Source organism: Oxyura jamaicensis, chromosome 11 (assembly GCF_011077185.1).
Source record: "Oxyura jamaicensis isolate SHBP4307 breed ruddy duck chromosome 11, BPBGC_Ojam_1.0, whole genome shotgun sequence".
In the NCBI taxonomy this organism is placed as follows: Eukaryota; Metazoa; Chordata; class Aves; order Anseriformes; family Anatidae; genus Oxyura; species Oxyura jamaicensis.
The window spans coordinates 20794626-20813433 of record NC_048903.1 but is presented as its reverse complement, the minus strand read 5'-3'; the positions used below and the strand labels follow the sequence as shown (position 1 = coordinate 20813433).

General features: G+C 45.7%; 1 protein-coding gene across 5 annotated transcripts in view; it reads right to left on the bottom strand.

Annotated features, from left to right (window-relative positions):
* Positions 1 to 18808, bottom strand: part of ZFHX3 (zinc finger homeobox 3) — a 475206-nt gene that overhangs the window by 89262 nt on the left and 367136 nt on the right. For all 5 annotated transcript variants that reach the window (XM_035336639.1, XM_035336636.1, XM_035336637.1 and 2 more), the window contains one exon: positions 15502 to 15998. In XM_035336639.1, the coding sequence (XP_035192530.1) occupies positions 15502 to 15998 (497 nt within the window). The remainder of the gene's footprint in view (positions 1 to 15501; positions 15999 to 18808) is intronic.

Sequence of the window (18808 nt, the reverse complement as noted above, 5' to 3'; positions counted from 1 at the left end):
TACTCAGCAAACTCGGATCTCAGGTTGAACCAACAACGCACATTTATGCATCATTCCCAGTTTTATGCTCTCAGTATAGGACAGAGCCAAGTAAGCCTTACGGTGAGATTTTAGTTCAATCTTTTTACCTCGTTCAAGAGAAATTAAACAACAATATGATCATAGTTGGCAAGCACCTGTACAAGAAACTTCCCATAGTAAAGGTTTCTTTTATCTTTAGGAAAAGCCAAAGCAAAATTCAGTGCTCATAACCTGAAGCTAAATAAGCGCAGACATGAAATGGTGCATGTATTTTGAACAAGGTCAGCAGTTAGCTCATCAAACAAAAGGATACACCAAGTTCTCCATTACCTAGGGCTTTTTAATGTGAGATTTTAGAACTGAAAACAGAAGTTTGAGACTTCATTCAGAAAATACGAGGTAAGATACCACAGCTTCCCTTCACAGACTGTAATGGTCCCTCCATTTTTTATTTTTATTTTTTAAAACAAAGAAACTCCACCCCACAGGAACACACAGAAATCACAGTCTTGAAGAATTTCAGCTCTGGAAAAATGACCATTGCTTTGTTATCTATCCTACAGCTCATACATAGTGTTGGGCATGACAAAAAAATGAGGAGGGATTTCTGTGCCTGAACATATTTAGATCTCCACTAAGACTGAACCTCTAGCTTCCCAAGTTTACACAGTGCTCTTTTTGGTGCAACTGTAACACTGATTTGTGTGTAAAATTTCCTGTGTGTGGCTAAAACTTAATTCCATTGTCGTATACTTCTGCAGAAGGATCTACCTGAGGTGAAAATTGCTCTGAATATTAGTTCCAGCAATTCCCTTCAAGAGAGACTACAAAAAATGGAAAACAGGGAGCTTGTGGAAGAACACTGAAGAATAAAACCTGAGATGATAAATGCCTCTGCTCTTTGGTGCTCTCTTTCAAGTGTATCTGCATCCACTTGTATTTGCTGTATACAAGTAAAGAAGCTCCCGGGAAAAGCGAGGTGCACTACTTATTGGTTTTAAGAATTCTGGATCTGCAATCCACAATGTGTAGTCTGTGAAGACATACACAGGGTAAATGCCCAGCCCAGAGACAGATATTTTAATAGGTCTTTCTGGGCAATACAGTGGATACACCAGAAAAGCCAGGTGAGTCAAAAATCAACAATAAAAATAGTTTTGTGAGAAGGTATGAAAACAATAAAAGCAGGGTTCTACTCTGTGGGACAACAGGAAACGCACAGGCAGACAGCAGCAGTCTGTAACACAGACCCTGTGACTTGAGAAATACCATGTAGAGGACTCCAAAGTCTTTACTGTCTCCCACCTATGGTCAGTGCAAGCTCAGCAGCTGGCTCTGGGACACCTGATCTCCCCCAGAGGAGTTGCAGCAGAGCACATGCATCAGGGTCTGCTCAATTGCAAGGAATGCAACTGGTGGCCAACAGCCAAACATGCTCAGGAGTACCATCTTTCTTCATGTTTCCTTCTCTGGGCACTGATCCCAGGCTCACCAACAGGTACCGCACTCTGTGACCACCGGTGCAGGTACAGACAACACCATCCCAATGTGACGTGACTGTATGCAACACCCCTGGAGCTGCAAACCAGTTCCACGAACGCTGCAGGCATCACCGCTGGTATCAGCGGTTCTCACGCTGGGGCACCCTCCGGCTTTTTGCTGGACAGGCGGCAAGTCACACCGGAGTCACACCTGCCTTCCTTCCAGCACCGCACTGCTCCCTGCTGAGCAAAACCCACCTCCCACGAAGTTTTCAGTGTGACTGCACAGCTGCTCCCTGACCAACCATCGCTCCTGGCGGAGGAGCTGATCCACACCCCAGCAGCAGTCCCCGGCACTGGGACACGAGGACTGGACGGTGCCGAGGCTGAGCACGGCACCAGCCAGGCGCTGGCTGCCTGCAGCCGGCCCTCAGACACCGCCGCAACTCCAGCAGCAGGCGCAGAGAAGCTTGCCGGCCCTCAGAGGGACGGGGAAGGGGGCTCCCCAGCCCGAGGAGGGCAGCAGGCCCAGCACCGCCGCCGTGTGAGCCCGGCAGGGGCCGTGGAGGCGGCCCACATGCGCAGCACCACAGGGCGCCCTGCCGGGCCCTGGGGGGCCGCTGCCACGCTCACCTCGAGCTCCGGCAGCGGAGCTGCCAGACGTGGTGCCAGCACGCTGGCTGCGAGAGACGAGCATTGTGCTCCTTCCCCACCAAAAACCCTGAGGCCTCCTGCGTGTACGCTAACCACAATCCTTTGAGAGGCTCGTGTATTTACAAACTGAGGCATGTTGAAATCAAAGGGGATACCATATGACATAATTCACATTAAAATGTCAACAGGCTGACAATTTATAGAGCCAATCCACCGAAGGTGGGGAGAACTAAGACGCGGTAATTGTTTAATTCCCGCTTAAACCAACAGCAGCTTTACCTTCAAAGGCGGTACAATGTGCAGGCCTTTCAGGCGCGCTGTCAGCCAGGCGATGCCAGCAGCTGGCGCCTGGCCAGGCATTAGATAACGGCTTTAACTATTTATAGGCACTTCTCACCAGCAGCGAGAGGGCGCAGGGCTGGGGAAGGCAGGATGCTGCTCTGAGAAACGCAGCTCCATCCTTGCCACAGCAAATATTTGCCTTCGTGGCAAGGACAACCTGTTTTTCCACGAACGCAGCAGCCCTTTCGTTCGGGCACACGAGGCGCAGCTCAGAGCCCTGGCGCTCCTCGGCCGCCGCCGCGCATGACCGAGGCACCGCGAGCAACCCGGGCAGGGACACACGGAGCTCTGCTGACACAGTGCCTGGCACAGAGCAGCCCTGACCCCGGCCGAGACCTGCAAACACCACTGCAGCAAAACAATGGAGGAATGAATTGCCCCAGCCATAAATTAGTTTAGGGCATATGTGAACTTTTTACCCCAGGTAGGTCTTGGCAGCTTTGCCCACAGTCTGTATCGTGCTGTTATGTGAGACAGAACTTCTGGGCCACGTTGACTTGCTCACATCCCTTGCCCTTGTCAGGCTGGTAGTGACACAACTTGTAGCCTGTAATAATGCACAAGGAAGGCACGAGAGAGAAATGTACTCTAGCAGGAAGAAACTTACCTGAGTAAACCACAGCCAATAAATTTTCTATAAATGCCAGCTAATGCTGTCCCTTTGAGAGCAATGGGAAGGGACTGCATGGACTCCAGAGTCCTCTGCACAGACTTGCTGTCTGTACATAAACAGTAACACCTCATTCTCTCTTCTACCTCATTAACTGAAACGCATTAAAACAAGTGTGCATTGGGAGCAGAAAATGAGACTGTTAAACCAAGCTGATATAATCCTCATCAGCTGTGGGAAATGAGAACACATCCATTACGCTGAATCAAGTACGCCAACTGCGATTTACCGATAATGTTAAGACCCCAAGAAAGATGCTCTTCCCCCTCAAACGTCTCTCCTTTCATATCACACAGCTCTATCCAGTGTCTTTAAGGCCGTGTCACTTGTTAAATCAAAGCAGCGTGTGCATATTCTGATTCCAGCAGCCACCCTTTGAGTGCAGTGCTGTTGGCCGTTGTCCAGCACTGCAGACAGCTTTGTACAAGCCTTTTGTCCCCAGAAGGTATGTTCTCACTACACTAGCAGAGCTGGGGGTTGCCCACTTCTTAGAAGTGGAAGAAAATGCCAAATTAAAGAGTATACACCCAGAAAGTGGGACATCTAAGGATCACAATCTCAAATCCGGGCACTCAGATACAGTACGGCAGTGTTTAGCAATAACGTAGTTTACCCAGGGCTGACAGTTAGGTATGCTGCTTGAGCATTCACAACTTGCCTCAACGTTACCAGCCTTCGGAGCAGCACGAAGCAGAGAATACCTGGGCATCATCCGTGCCAACAGCACCACGTTGCTGCACGCATCCCTGAATTCTCCCGTTTGGTGATCGAATGCAGCAGGAGACCAAACCGAGGGAGCATCAGAAGAGGTGACGAGCTGTCACTCAGCAACAACTGACCCTCAGCTCCACAGGAGGATAACAAACTGTTCCCTTCTCCTGGTGGACAACTGCTGTACACGTTCACTGCCCTAATGAGAAGATACTTGGCTCTAGATGTTGGAGGAATGCTCGTTTATTCTTTCCCCAGGGAGACAGAGGAAGGGAACCCTCCTGACGGCACAGGAGCTGCTGGCTGCAGGACCAGACAGACCACATTTCACACCAGACAGCCAAGCGGCTTCAGGCACTACAGGACTGCAGTGGATTTGAACTGCTGACCTCAAGGAGAGGCTCAGGTTTCCAAATTCTGTTTTCCTCCAGTCAAGCTGCACTCCTGGTACACCAGGCAGGGGTCTCTCCTCCCTGACGCCTCCACCTCTCTTCCATACATTTAGAGCAGGAATGTAAACAATCGCTTTAATACTTGCAACTGCTATTTCAATTTTTTCAAAACAAACGTAAGTACCAAACGGCATTTCACCCTGAGTGCAGTCTGTTTTGAGTGGAGTCTAGACTGAACTCTCCAGGACGGGTTTCTCGATGCAAACCTTGGGGAACTAACAACACACACCGGGTTCTGAAACGGCAGCCTCTGACAGCCTGTGCAGGCATTTTGAACAGGGTCCATGAAGTCTGTTTAACCAGCATGATGTGTGCAACAGAATCACAAAGAAACAGGCATTTAAAGTGACATCTGTTGGATTAATTAGCTGTGTAATTAGCCTCCCCTCTGTGGAAATCGGCTTTGTTACTGCTGCCTGAAACTTCCCCAGGTGATTTTCTTTGTAACTATCGTTCTCCCAGCATAAGAGGAGTGGGTGAGACAGGGCTGCAATGCACGTTCAGAAAGAAGTAGAAATGAAGTCTAGAGGCCATTAGGCAGCTGAAGGGACGTAAGTGACAGCGGGGTCAGAGAACCATAACCACCAAACAAAGGTGCTGAAATCCAAACAAACCACGTCCATCAATACTTGCAAATTCTGTAACTGTGCACAGCCCTGCAGAAGGGATGAAATAAATGGATAAAATGGATTTTTTTTTTTTTACATTCTCTCAAATCAGATAGAGCATCTTGGCCTCTGCCTCTTGCATCAGCTCTCCACTCACCCCACATCTCCAGCTTGGGAGACCCCATGCTGACGAGGGAGTCAAAGCAGGCCCACAGAAAGCTGTGTGACAAAACAGCAACCACATCTCTACCCAAGCCATTGCAACCTGTTCTGCAGCACAGAAAAATTCTGATGTTTAGAGCAATGAGGCAACCAGGATCCTGGGATTAACTGCTCTTCACTGATGATTCAATGGCCAAATGTAAGTACCTCCTTAGAAATCCACATCCCTGTTTTAAATGCAGAACCAGAAGAAAAACATATTTTTGGTGTCAGGACAAAAGCAGTATAGCAGTTGAGGTGTATGACAACTCCGACATAAATCAAACTAGTACTGAAATAAGTATTTTACTGCAAGTTGATCACATCAGCTTTACCATGTTGTACCATAACATCCAGACTGTTAATTCCTTGTAGCTTGTGGCAATGGAAAGGATTCAAAATACCGTTGAGGGAAGGCAGTTTTAGAGAACAATGATACAGCACTCTGTAAAAATCAACTGACTCCAGTGCCTGCTTATTATCTTTACTCTGCATGGGCACGTCAAGTCCCTCCCAGAGCCATGCGAGCAGGAGTCCACTCCTTGCGATGAGTCACCTGGCTTACTTTGTCCAGGCAGAGGGAGCTGCAAACTTGGTGGAGGAACAACTCAGCAAGGAACAAACCAACAGAAGTGATTCTGTGAAGTGAGGTTTTAAAGAAACGCTCGCTAAATGCTGCTGCCATCTCCCCAGGTGCTGCCAGCACCATTCAGGCAGCAGTGCCTGGGGGCACGGCAGGGCCCACGCAGCCGCGTGCTCCAGCAGCGACAGGCTCGCGCTCTGCCCCGCAGCTCTGCGGCATGGGGAGCAGCCTTTGGCAGGCAACGTAACCTGGAGACAGGTATCTTCAAACAGCTGCAATAAGGTTTACCAGAGCTTGTCCAACTGAACCCGAAGGCACGACTTTCAAAGAACCTGTTGCACAAGTGTAACTTATTGCCTAATTTGAATTGCAGAACTTGATTGCACATAATACAGTGCAAGACCGGAGTCTTGAAGGACTGGCAAGTACAAGAAAAAACCACTACGGTATTAAGTTATGCATTATGCATACATTATTTATTGTAATCTAATCAATTTCCTGGAGATAGCAAACCTAGAACCTCCCATATCACTTGCACAGTAATTTTTTAAGTTTAGCTGTTAGAAAATTTTATTCAAAAATAGCTCAGTTGTCTAGGAGAGCAGAAGACAAAGCACCTTGTAACCTGGTAGCGCTAACACAGCCCAACAGAAATTGCGACTCCAGTCCACATCACGTTGAACAGGCTGGGGAAAGCACTCGATTGGTCTTTCCCAGCTTGCCAATCAACCCATTGCTAGAGATGGACATTAAGCGGACATCCATTATTTAACAAAGCATGTCATCAAAAAGCCTGCAGCTGCACTTAGTTACCTGGCAGGGTCTGTTACCCGCTGCACTGGAAGCCTGATGCCCCTCTACCCCTGAAGTGGGAAAAAGAATTAACAGCATTTCTAGCTCTCCAATGCACACCACCCACAGCAGAAACACAGCTGCCCAGACGGGGGCATGGGACTGCCTGGCAGGGGAAATGGGTAACCACCTGAACGCACATCTTCAGCAGACGCTGGCAAGCAAGAGCTTACAGCCCTGCCACACAACTCCACGTGCCAGCCTCAGCCTTGTACAAGTCACTTGCCCAGCTCCTCTACCCACTCGCTCCAGCACTATCACACCCAGGCTGTTCCAGTCCCATCTGCTTGTCTTTGACTACATGCATCAGGTGTATGCAGGAACAACAGGCTGAGGCCCCTGACAAAAAGGCTTATTACCTATCTCAGACCCATCTCAGCCCAGCTGTTCTGACTGAAACTCCTCTTCCAAGTGCTAAATCTGCAGGCAGGAGAGTAAGCAGACATTTCTGCATCAGCCTGTACTCTCAGTGGCTAATTGCCTGGAAAAAAAAATAAAAAGCAGGTCTTTTGGATCCAGACCAGGATCTCTGAACACACATTCACCCTCCATGCTCTCCTCTGCAGGGAAGCAACCTTCCACAACAGCGCAGGAGGGACAGCAGGCTCCCTGACAGCTTACACGACCACCACAAGGTCTCCTAGAGCTTCTGTCAACAAATCAGAGCAGTGGCCATAACCACCTTATCCTCCATCCTCCCACCATCTGAAATTCTGTACTGACAAGCACCATCCAAAAGGGGAGAAATTCCTGCCCGGGGTATGCAAAACTCAAATATCCACTCATGTGCTCCACAGCTACCGGGATAAAAAAAAAACAAAACAAGCAACGCAACACAAAACCCACAAATACAGATAAAACTGGCATCATGCATGGGAAAAGGTCACACAAGATGCACCTTTCTGCCTCATCAGAGCTGTGACATCCAGGGAGATGGGAGCTCAGGTCCGGGACAACTTCACAAGAGCGATCTTACTGCCCAGCGCTCTGCCTCGTCCCGCCAGCCCCCCCCGTCTTGGTGAGCCAGAGAGGAACCAAGCTCAGCTATCTGCAGTTTTTCACAAGCAACTGCCTCAAAGCCATAAAAAATATCTCAAATTTACACAGATTATGATAACAGCTTGTTAAGGTGGTCTCTGGCTTTTTTTTTAAATCAATTTTCACAAATGTTTTGAATGCTAAATCTTGTTTCACAGTGAGCTTTTGGCTACCTATTTTGGTTAACTCCTCACACCTGCTACACCGAGCACCTGCTCCTGGCTCCTGTTCCAGTTGCAGTATCTCTCTCTCATTTGTTGCTGTTATAGGAGGATTTCACTAGGCACATGGCACAGTACTTACTGGAAAACTGTTGAAAGAAAAACCTAAGTGTCTGAAGTCCACAAACAAAGCAACCAGCCAGCAGTGCTTTGTATTTTCAGTAATTTAGATTTCAACCCTTTCAGAAAATGGTATACAGCAAGTGTAAATTTTTGATCCTCTGATAATGTACTTTATCATTAAACACCTAAAGAAAGGTAAAAACCTATTTTAAATCCAAGGTAATGTGATGGAGCAATCCATCACTCAGAAAACCCTCAATCCCACGAGGGAGGCTACTGAAAGGGTTAAATGGACCTGACTGTTTTTTGTATTAAAATACGTGGTGATCCCATAGGACATTAAAACAGAACGGGATCACGGGGGTTCATTCCTCCTGTAAGAGCAGCCAGTTCCGTGCAGAAGCCAGTTTGCACTTCACTGAACGGGGAGGCAGCCCCCAGGCAGAGCCTGCCGAGACGCGTGCTCTGGCCCAGCTGCCCACCCTCCAACCCTCCGGGCTGATCTCCAGGAGCTCGGCCAGGCTGGCGCAGCTCCAGCACCCCTCTCAGCTCTGAGATCCACCATCTGTGCAGACCGGGGTGCAGCTCAAGAAGTTTCTCAGGCTACAAGCTCAGCAAGGCTCAAAGTCCATTCCAGATTTAAACATGCTGTAGTCCTCAGAACTGTTTCAATTCACAAGCTTATCTTTCATCGTGAGTTTATCCCAGACTAGAGGATGGCAGATTTGAATTAAAGGTTTCAGAGACCAGCTTTAAAAACAACTTTGTGGGAGACTTTTAAATGGATATTCACTTGTGAAGCTACCGTTGGAATTTTAAGTTAGACATTGCAGGAAAGCAGTTAGAAGTCCCTTATAATTTGTAATTTAAACAAGCTTCTGGCAAAATCCATGTTACTCATGAGTGTAATTCAGAGCTGTGATGCTGCATCTGTAGTTCAAAAGATAAACTTGCAAAAATGAACCCAAAACACACAGAAGTCAGACAGCAAGTAAATCAAAGGTTAATACATCTCTAAATCCTCTGTAACACGCATGATACACTCTTTGTGGGCAGCTTTACCCTAAGAACCTTAAAATGCAGAGACTGAAGGAAGTTTTTGATAAAAATCAAAACCCAAACACGTTTCCTTTTGCCTACATTAAATCATTTCAGTATTTCAAAGCTGAATCACGCGAACTACACACAGCTCCGGCAATGCTGAGAAGAGCTCTCCTGCAGGACCCCTACAGCCTGGTCTGGTTCCAGAGTCTGAAAGCAGAGCCACTGCCCGATGGCAACAGCCATGGATTAAAGTTTTCTGTACTCCATGTGACGAGAGATCTCTGCCAGCAGGTGTAGAAGGATGGGACTACGTAGAGAGTTTTCTGAACTTCTGGTAGGCTGATCAAAATGCACGAGAAAAAAAAAAAAAAAGAGGAGAAACACAAACTGCTTTCCACTTCAGTCTCTCATATCATTTAGCCAAAAGCCAAGTACTTTTATTCACTTCTTATTGATGCCGTTAATTTTCTGATTTTTTCTCTTTTTAAAACTTGAACACCTACGATAATTCTTTAAAAACTCTTTACCTGATATAATGTAGAACTTTTATACACTGATGCCCTACAGGAAACATCTGCTGTCAGCCACATGGTGAGATGAGATGTCTCGCAGCTTCACTACACTGCAGAACACTGGCATGCTTAACTTGCATTAATTCCAAAAGGAACGGCAACCAGATTTTAATTACCTAGCATTTTCTGATACCTAAAGCATTTCTCTTATGTAAAGGAAAACAAACAAAACTCCAAAGATGACAAACAGTCATTAACAAAATATAACAACATAACAGCAGCCATAATGGGTGGTATCAAGGATTGATCCATCCAAAATCCATTCAGAGAGCAGCCACTAGCAGTGGAATTTGTGAAAGGAAAAAGGGCGGATATAAAGCAATCCTTTCCCAGTGTATAATCAAAGTTTCCAGCTGCCAGCTATTTGAGAATTCACTGAGCCAGAGTTTGCATCTCAATTACCATTTAATGAGCACCAATGTACCAACTCCTCGTGTATCTTTCCAGTTCCTTTTTCAATCTACCTGCATGTCTGCTCTCTACAATATCCCATGGCAATGAAACTTACATGTAAATGAAGTGCTGTACAAAAAACTGTGTTGTCATCCCCCCCTCCCATTTTAAACCTGTTGCTTATCATACCAGATGTTCCTTATTTTTGTGCTAGGACAGTAAGGTGAGCAACTGCTGCCTATTCACCTCCTCTGCTCCATTCTGGATTTTAGCTCATCTCAGGAAAACTGATATTCAGTGATCAGGAAAATCAAGGATTTTTTTTTCCTTTCCTTTTTTTTTTTTTTTTCTTCTTCTTAAACTTATAGCAGATTTTTAAGCCTGCTTTTTACACCATTTCTAGATCACTTACAAACACAAACCACGTGTCTTTCTAGCCTTTCTTCTCCATGGTGAAAGCAAGTTTTTGTTTTACATGTTGTTTCATATCCTTATCTAGTTGTCCATTCATGAATCGCTCCTCCCAGTGACAATACCTGCATCTTTGTTTAAGAGCTATTAAATGAGAACCTTGGAAAACCCCCTGGCCTGCACCAACCGCACCAACCCTGTCTATGGGCTGTCTGACTCTTTCAAATAACAGAGTGAACTTCCTCTTCCAAAAGCCTGTTTCTTCCCTTTCTAATCCATATGCCTACTAAGATTTTTATTACACTTTTTATCCACTTGTTTACTCAGTGCTTTGCAGTTTCTGGCACATACTACTGCCAGAAGTCTGTATTTTGCATGCAGGTTCCTGCAGAACTCTTCAGTGGAGAGCCCTGGTAGCCCCAGTGACTTGCTCCTGCACTGGCACCTCCACCTGAGACCACTGCTCAGATTTATCCTACTTAAAGAGGCATCTTTGAATTCTTCTCTGTGAAACGTGGGCAAAAAAATCATTCCTTCCCCACCCTGTACTGTGGTTGTCCTCCTCTTTTTCTTTTCTACACATCCCCTTCCTTTCCTATTTAATCACGTTAGACTTTGGGGACTTTTCCTTTTTCTTTTCTTTTTTCCTCTGTTTCCTATTTTCCAGTTTTTCCCACAGGTGGTACACATTTAATCCAAACACCTAATGTGGATTTAAGTAAATCCTCTGTGACCCACGCACGCTGCACCCTTTTAATTTCTCCTTAGCAGTAGCTTACCCATTTTCATGTAGTTTTTACTTCAAAGCTTGATATAGTTACAGCAGATGGCTGTTTTGTTTGTTTTTATTATGTAAGGACACTGAATTTGAATGCATTATCACCACTGTTATTCAGTAACTGCATCTTACACAATATTCCACTTATCACTTCAGATTTAAACCTTTTTGGAGTTTTGCTTACTAGAGTCACGTAAGTTAACGTGACTATCACCCGAACTCCCGGCACACTTACGTGTTCTGCACTCTCACACTGGAGCGTCCTTGGAACCACCTTCCTCTCCACCAGCTTTCTCAAGTGCCTACTGAATCAGCATCTTCATTTACGACAAACAGTCCCACCATAGCTCTTTAATTTACACCACATAGAGCATAAACTTCTGGTTTTGGTCTGCCTCATATTGAGCTTAACTGGAACTGTAAAGGCTTGCCTCCCTGGTGCCAACACAGCTCAGCATCTTGCCGCAGCTGCTCCGGCTCAGCCTCTGCTCGCAGGAGATGCGAACGCTCCTGCGGCGCCTGGGGGGGGCAGGAGGAGACGCTGAGTAGAGTTACAGCAGAAGGCAGCTCCCATCATCTTCGGCCGGGTTTGTAGCTGCACCTTGTGTTCTCACAAGGTTCACTGGCCTTCTTTATTTCTTTCCATGTCAGCACAGAGTTTGATGAAAGTTTCATCATTGCTGGTATCTTGAGTACTGATATTAAGGAGTATAAGCTCTCCTATAAGCTCTGCCACTCCTTAACAAAGCAGCTCTATGTAGGGTAACGTAGCCCAAACCCTCTCCTTCAGACCCCACATTCCCTAAAAAAGTTACTTAGCACTTGGAAAGACAGAAAAATGAAGACACTAAATGACCTCATCGAGTGCACTCACACGGCAGTCTGGCCAGCAATGTGTTCCTTCAGTAGTTCTTCTGACTGAGTTACCGGGTTTGAACTAGAGATTCTCAGGAAGTTGTAGGAAACATCCAAACTTGGCTCCTGCTCTAGCAGATTAATCCATCCTGGAACTTCCACCTGTGCAGTAGATGTTGGGAACTGGTGCCTGACCTCTTGCAGACGTGGGGCACGCTGCTGCGCTCCCAGTCTGGCCTAGCCTAGTCCTTTGTGCTGACGAGGAGACAAGCCTTAGCTTCTGCTCCATCACCCCTGCACTTGTAGAGTTTGCACAATCCCCACCTCTCTGCCTACAACCGCTGACACAACTCAACCCCAGTCTCACATGATGCTCATCTGGCTGTCCTAGCTAGGACACGAAGGGCCTTCAAATCTGTCATCTACCTCAAACCAGCACACCCACATCTTGACACCTCAGAGATTTAAACTCACATTTATAGGGGTGCTCCTGCTTTCCTGGTAGTTTCTCTGAGAAAATAAAAAATACAAACTGCACAAAGGAGATAAAATAATCATGTTCAGAGGCTCAAGTACGGCACTCCCCCGGGTAAGTGCCAGATAAACAACAGAATTTCCTATTTAGCCCCAGGATTAAGGGGAACAAGAGGATAAAGAATTACCAGATCCTTCCAGTTCCTCACTGTAAGCAAGGACCCCACAGTTGACCGCATTCCTGCCCCCTCATTGCTGACCGGGGAGGAGGACTGTTACAAGCTATTACGATGTGCAGGACGAAGATGGCAGCAGCAGACCAAACCTCCTCCTCTGGCACTGGAAGCATTGCAGGAGACAACTGAAAGGTTCACCAGACTATGGGCTAACAGCATCTCCAGACCACATTTCTGGCAACACGTAGCACCAATGGAAGAGGCTCTTGGGCAATGCAAGCAGCCAATAACATGTAATTTAAGAGGAAAATGGCAAAAAAGCAGAATAAGGAGGATTGTGTGTGATAAGCCCAGTGCGCGCTCTCACCCAGCAGCATCTGGAGAGGATTTTCTCCAGCAGGCAGGGAAGAACTCGATTACATCCAGTTAACTGTGCTCTAAACTGATTATGCATGTGCCAGGCTAATGGATTACATTAGCAAGAGGAAAAATAACATCCAATCAATCTCAATTTACTGCAGACCACACCAAGGCCTGAGAGAAGAGAAACCGTTCTGTGAACTACCCCCACTCCCACTGCATCTTTTCAGCTATCAAAAGAGACCCGGCATTACAATCACTCTGAAGACTGCAAGAATTGCAGAGGCCTCAGCAAACAACTCGCTTTATCCATAGAAAGGTTTTTCCATGAAGTCAAACACCGATTCCAGCAATGCTGGTGTGAGACACTGCGAATCCTACCTTTTGCTGTCCCCTACCACAGCAGGCAAGTGAGCAGCCACGCAGAGCAACATGAGCTACACTTTATGATAAAATAGTCTGTCGTTTATCAAAACAAAGAAAATCCCATACTGTGCATTTCACAGGCTTTATGCAGACACACTAGAAAGCTAATATGTGGACTGCACAACAGACTTCACCTCTTTGAAATGTGTTTTTTTTGGTCTAGTGTCTCACGGCTTTTGTGTCAGAAGCAAAGCAGTACTGTAGCAACTCTGAGACCTCCCCAGGCCTCTTATGAACCTGAAAACTGACAATTCCTCTTCACCTGAGGAAAGCGTTTCAGGAATCTTTATTACATAGATTTATGACTGGCCCCCAATATCTGACTTTTAAAAAGCTTTTTTTTTTTTTTTTTGACTTGCAATTGAAGTGCCACAATTGTTTCCTCCCCAGTTCCCCTGTAGAAACCACTAGAAATGAAGGGGTCCAGACCTAGAATTTTTCGTATTTTTAAGAGAACAATGTTAAGTGTTAAAACTCAAAATAGAGCCTTCAAATCTCTTTTGTACCCCAAATTCAATATCACAGAAAAGATACGATTCCTCAGCTGGCTTTTTAAAGCCTCAGTGGGATGCTCATGACCCCAATTTCCAAGCTGATTTTATTTTCTCAGGTCTCCTGCATACCTGAGGGCAGAGGCATAAAGGTAGGTGTGGTCACTTTTAGGGCCAGACTCTGCTGTACTACGTTGATTCTCAGCTGATGATGGTGACAGTGATCGTCACAGAAACCTTGGCCTCAACAACTGACTCACTAGAAATGTTTTCTGCTCTTTTTCTGACCAGTCCCCTATCAACTCCAGGCAAGTAAAACAACCACATTTCTAGAGAAGCCTTCTATAATGCTCCTGGTCACATCTGTCCTCTGAATTTGCTGGAGCTGTGCATTCCCAGGAAAAATCCAGAGATATTGCAATCTAATGCACCCACACCATGAAGTGGGTGGGATACTGCACAGTGTGATGTCAAGTCTTAAAGTCCCATTACTTAAAGAAAAACAACTGAGAAACAATTAAGAAGTACAAAATATGATCTGCTTGTATATGTACCTTCATACATAAAGAAAATCTCACTCAATTTGGGGAAAAGCGGGGAAAAAAGGATGAGGATAGAAGGAATATAAACAAATTGAGAGAAACGAGAAGACAATGAGTGGGATAGCATGTGTGAATGGAAGGTATGCGGCTGCCTAGATTTATGGCAATTCGTACCTGATTGTTCATACTAAAGCCATTATGGGATGATTAGAGAAAAAGGTGAAGCTTTAAGTCCAGTGAAAATCAATAGAAACGTCTGGAGCAATTCTGCTGCGCGAGTGAAAGGACTATTTACTGCATCCGGAGCTCCTCTTGGGTTACAGCCCAGAGGGTTCAAGCAAGCAAGGGGAGAGGGGCTGTGAACAAGAGAACTAAGACAGGAAAAAGAAGATGGTCAGGAAAAAGAAGATGGCAATAAAGGCACACAGTGAGGCCAAAACAATCAGCTAAGGAGGGAAAACAAGATGGCAGTCACAGGCCAAATATTACCACGGATGAAACCCTGCAATGCCTCCTAACTCTGGCCGTAGCATGGCCAGTACATGCACACATACACAGCTTTCTCTGCCCACCTTCTTCCAGCTTCAAGCAAGCAGCAAGCGCTTCCACTTTGCTCACAGATCCCAGCATTAACATACGCAGAACATTAAAGCACAGTGATGGCAGCTGTCTTCTTCCTTCCCTCCCTCCACCCAGCCCTCTCAAAGCCAGAATAACCCATTTCTCTGAGAACAGCAAAAGCCTTCAAGTTCTCCTGAAGAATCTCATAGAGCTTGATGACCCACCTTACAGAAGAGAGCCAACAGTGGCTAATACCGCCTTGCACAGTATTTTCAACAGTGATTGTTATTCTTTGCGTGTAAAAGTGTAACACATACACAATACTTTTAAGACCTACGAGCTCCCATATTAAAGTGCCTTGAAACGGCCTAAGGCTTTAAAACCCGCAGCTGAGACTGGGTCCCGCATGGAGTGATCTGAGCAGCTTGTCTCCAAAGGATCGCAATCCACTGCAGATCAAAATAGATTTTCCTTTGTTCCAGCACTTGGGGAAAGAAAGATGAAGCAAAGCCAACCCTTACCTTATAGAGCTTCAGGCTGGCCTCATGCCTCGAGTTCACCGTGTGAAGACGCAGCTTCTCTAGACTGTTGGTGTAGTAGTCGCAAGCATTGCATTTCAGATGTACTGGATTCCCAATGGCCACACACTTCAGCCTCCACTCGTTGGCCTTCCCACCCTCCTTGATATGTGCCACCAGCTGGTATTTCTGCACATGCTTGTCCGTCTTACAGTGGAGCTGGAAGTTTGCCTTGAGCTGCGTGTTGTAGCGGCACAACTTGCACTGGTATGAGTCTCCCATCACTGCCTTCCACTCGTCTTCAGGGAGGCTACGTTCCACGTTCATGTGGAGGCCCAGCATGTCCAAATTATCTGTAGTGAACTTGTTGCACACAGCACACTGGAAGAGCTTCAGTGATGGGTCATTTGTTTGTGTGAAACTCTCACCCAAGTTCATTAGCTCCTCAGACACCAGCTGTCCACCGCCTAACCGCATGTCCAGGGGGATCTCTCCACCCACTGCACGAAGGAAAAAGGGGAAAAAAGAGGTCAGAAAATCTAAATTCTTTAGTTGCCAGAAGAGAAGCATAGAACGGAAATCTGCTCTCAGTGCAATTCTTGCATCCACCAAATCCACAGCAAAAGCCAAGCACAGCTGTCCCTTCATTTATTCCTCTTCTGCTGGCCAGTACCATATCTGACAAAAAAAAAAAAAGCAATAGCAGCCAGCACGTAAGGCTGGGAAAGGACTGCAGTAGCCCTTGCTACCTACCTTGTAAATCCCAAGTTCTGAAAGATAAGCATCCAACCCTCTGCCCAGGAAAGGTGACATGAAAAAAACCTACTTCTGACACAGTTCCTGAGGAAGACAAATTCCTTAGTATTGCACTGCAAGTCTCTGTGGCCGTATCAAGAACAGGATAATGTTTTTTGTTTTTTTTTCTTGCCTACCTGGAGAAGCAAGAAATGTTACCTCATGCAGTACCTAAGCACTATCTCAATGTGATTTGGGCCACAAGTTCAAGCAATATGAGTATTATCTATATAAGTCACCACACTGCAGTCAGACACGGGTAATGTGCAGAATATTGCCCATACAAAACCAGTCTGAAAGGTGCCACTCCTGCAGTATTAGATCTGTTCTCTCGTCCAACAGTTCAAAAATGGAAGACGGTCTTCTAAAACCAATGTGATAGATGCTTTGTACGCCCAAGAAAAAGACACCATTATTAATAACGTGAGTGCAAGAACACGTCAAGGAAAGCCAGCAGGATGCTTGCTGTCTTTAAGTGTCATAGATCTACTCTTCAAACCAAGAGCTGAACTCTGTTCGGTTATAGTAAATGGGTACAGAAAGCTCTGATTTACATCAGATTACTTTGAAGATACGGACAGAGACTTTTTTAATGTTAACTTTTTATGTCAAAGCACAGAGACCAACCACCAGCCTTTTCTTAGGACCTTTGCTCCACCTTGCTCCCTTTTTCCCTAAGCGAAGACACTTGTGCTCTCCTCCTGCAGCCTTTTGGTATTTTACCTTGATCTTATGTCATAGCTTGGTTTAAAATTCTTATTTTAACAAAAGAACCTTCAGGTCAACAGTTACTCAGCCAATCAAAGAGTTTCCTATGTTTCAGCCTGTTTGCTGAGAAACAGCTAATACTGGGAGGACACTCCAAGTTCAGGCAGATACTCTAACTCCATACTAACCTTTCTGAAGGCACGTAACCACAGCTGGTGCAGACTGCAGTGTTAGGCAGTGTATATGCTACTATCTTTCCTGCAGAAATACAATTCCGTGATGTTCATTGCAGTCCTAAGCAGGAAGAACTACACCTTACAAGACAACCTGACTGCTGAGTTTGTTAGAGTACCTTGTGCTCACACAGGGAAGAACTGGTTGGAGAAAAAAAGTCCCACTCACATGGAACAAGCCCCACTGCCAGAAACCTGCCCTTCGGCCAATGCAGTCATGATCCTTTTTCTCAGTCAACTCTATCCCTGCCTGCCACAGCAGAATTACACCCTGCACACAGCTACTCCTGCGCACCTGCACACCAAACACGCAAGGAGGGAACAGACCACTTGCCTTCTATAGTCCACATCTCCAAATCATGGTAATTTCCCTAAGCATTCCTCTTAGGATATATCCTGAAATCTTCTCTTCGAATCAGTCTACTCTAAACACATCGCGAAGTAAAAACATGAAAGCAGTATCTTCTGATTTATTAATATTCTACTCAAACCCCGTTTTGGACTGAAGTGCAAAAATGGAAAAAATCTGCTTCACTTCTAACAAAGTCCATAGTATGTGTACGAGTTAAATGAGCTGAGCTTATGTCAAGTGCTTATTGACATGGGGAAGGGCCTCCCTCCGCGATCGTCAGCTTGAGATCTGTAACCATCAAGTGTACTATTCACAAATCACTTTCCAGGCAAGCTCGCATACATTCAAGGCCTTGTCTTGCACTTTAAGAGACTTCAGTTAAAATACTCTCAAATTCTCTCATGCCAACCTCCCTGTACTTCAGCAAGGAGGCTCTAAGAGCTACAGAAGGGGTGCATTCCAAGAAGCCACCCACAGATGACTCCCTAACTTTACATGCTACTACTGTCAGCTACATTACAAATGGCTGTCAGTTACATCTGCTGGCAACTCAGTGCTATTGAAAATATCCTGGAAAAGATTACGTCCTTGACCTCCCAAAGATGCAAGCTGGGACACCAAAGAAAAAATTAAGATAATTAATTTATAGCCACTTGAGTTCCTCCGTTTCCATTTTTTTTAATATCTTGTGTTGTTGTTCTCTCATATGACTTTCACGTCCTTCTGGACTAATAATAAGCTGTACTATGAATAGCTGAAGGAAAGGAGAACATGCATGAGACCAACGAACCAGTAACGTAGCGCATCAGTAATAATAGCATCAATGGATGGACAAGGTTAGAGAGGGCAGAGTGCAGCACAACAAAATTAGCTCAGAGGGAAGCAGGTAAAGTGCCAGATTTCTTTGCACATACTTTCTGTGGGCACTATGAAAAATCCTCAGCAATAGCAAAAGAATGTAGAAACAAAAGTCATTTCAGCTTTCAGCTGCCATGCCCTAAGTGCCGTGTGGGGCTCTGTGATGAAAGCTGAAATACAACAGTGCTGCAGCGTCTTGTGCAACATAAGAGGCATGGTGGAAAAACTTAACAGGAGCCTACCCCTACCCCATTCTAACTCTTGGGCTAAATTGTGTGGGGATAGGGTGTGCTCCCCACAGCTCCAAGACAAACATGATGAATGCCTGTTGTCAGGAAAAACACATTTGGTAATTTATTTCAAA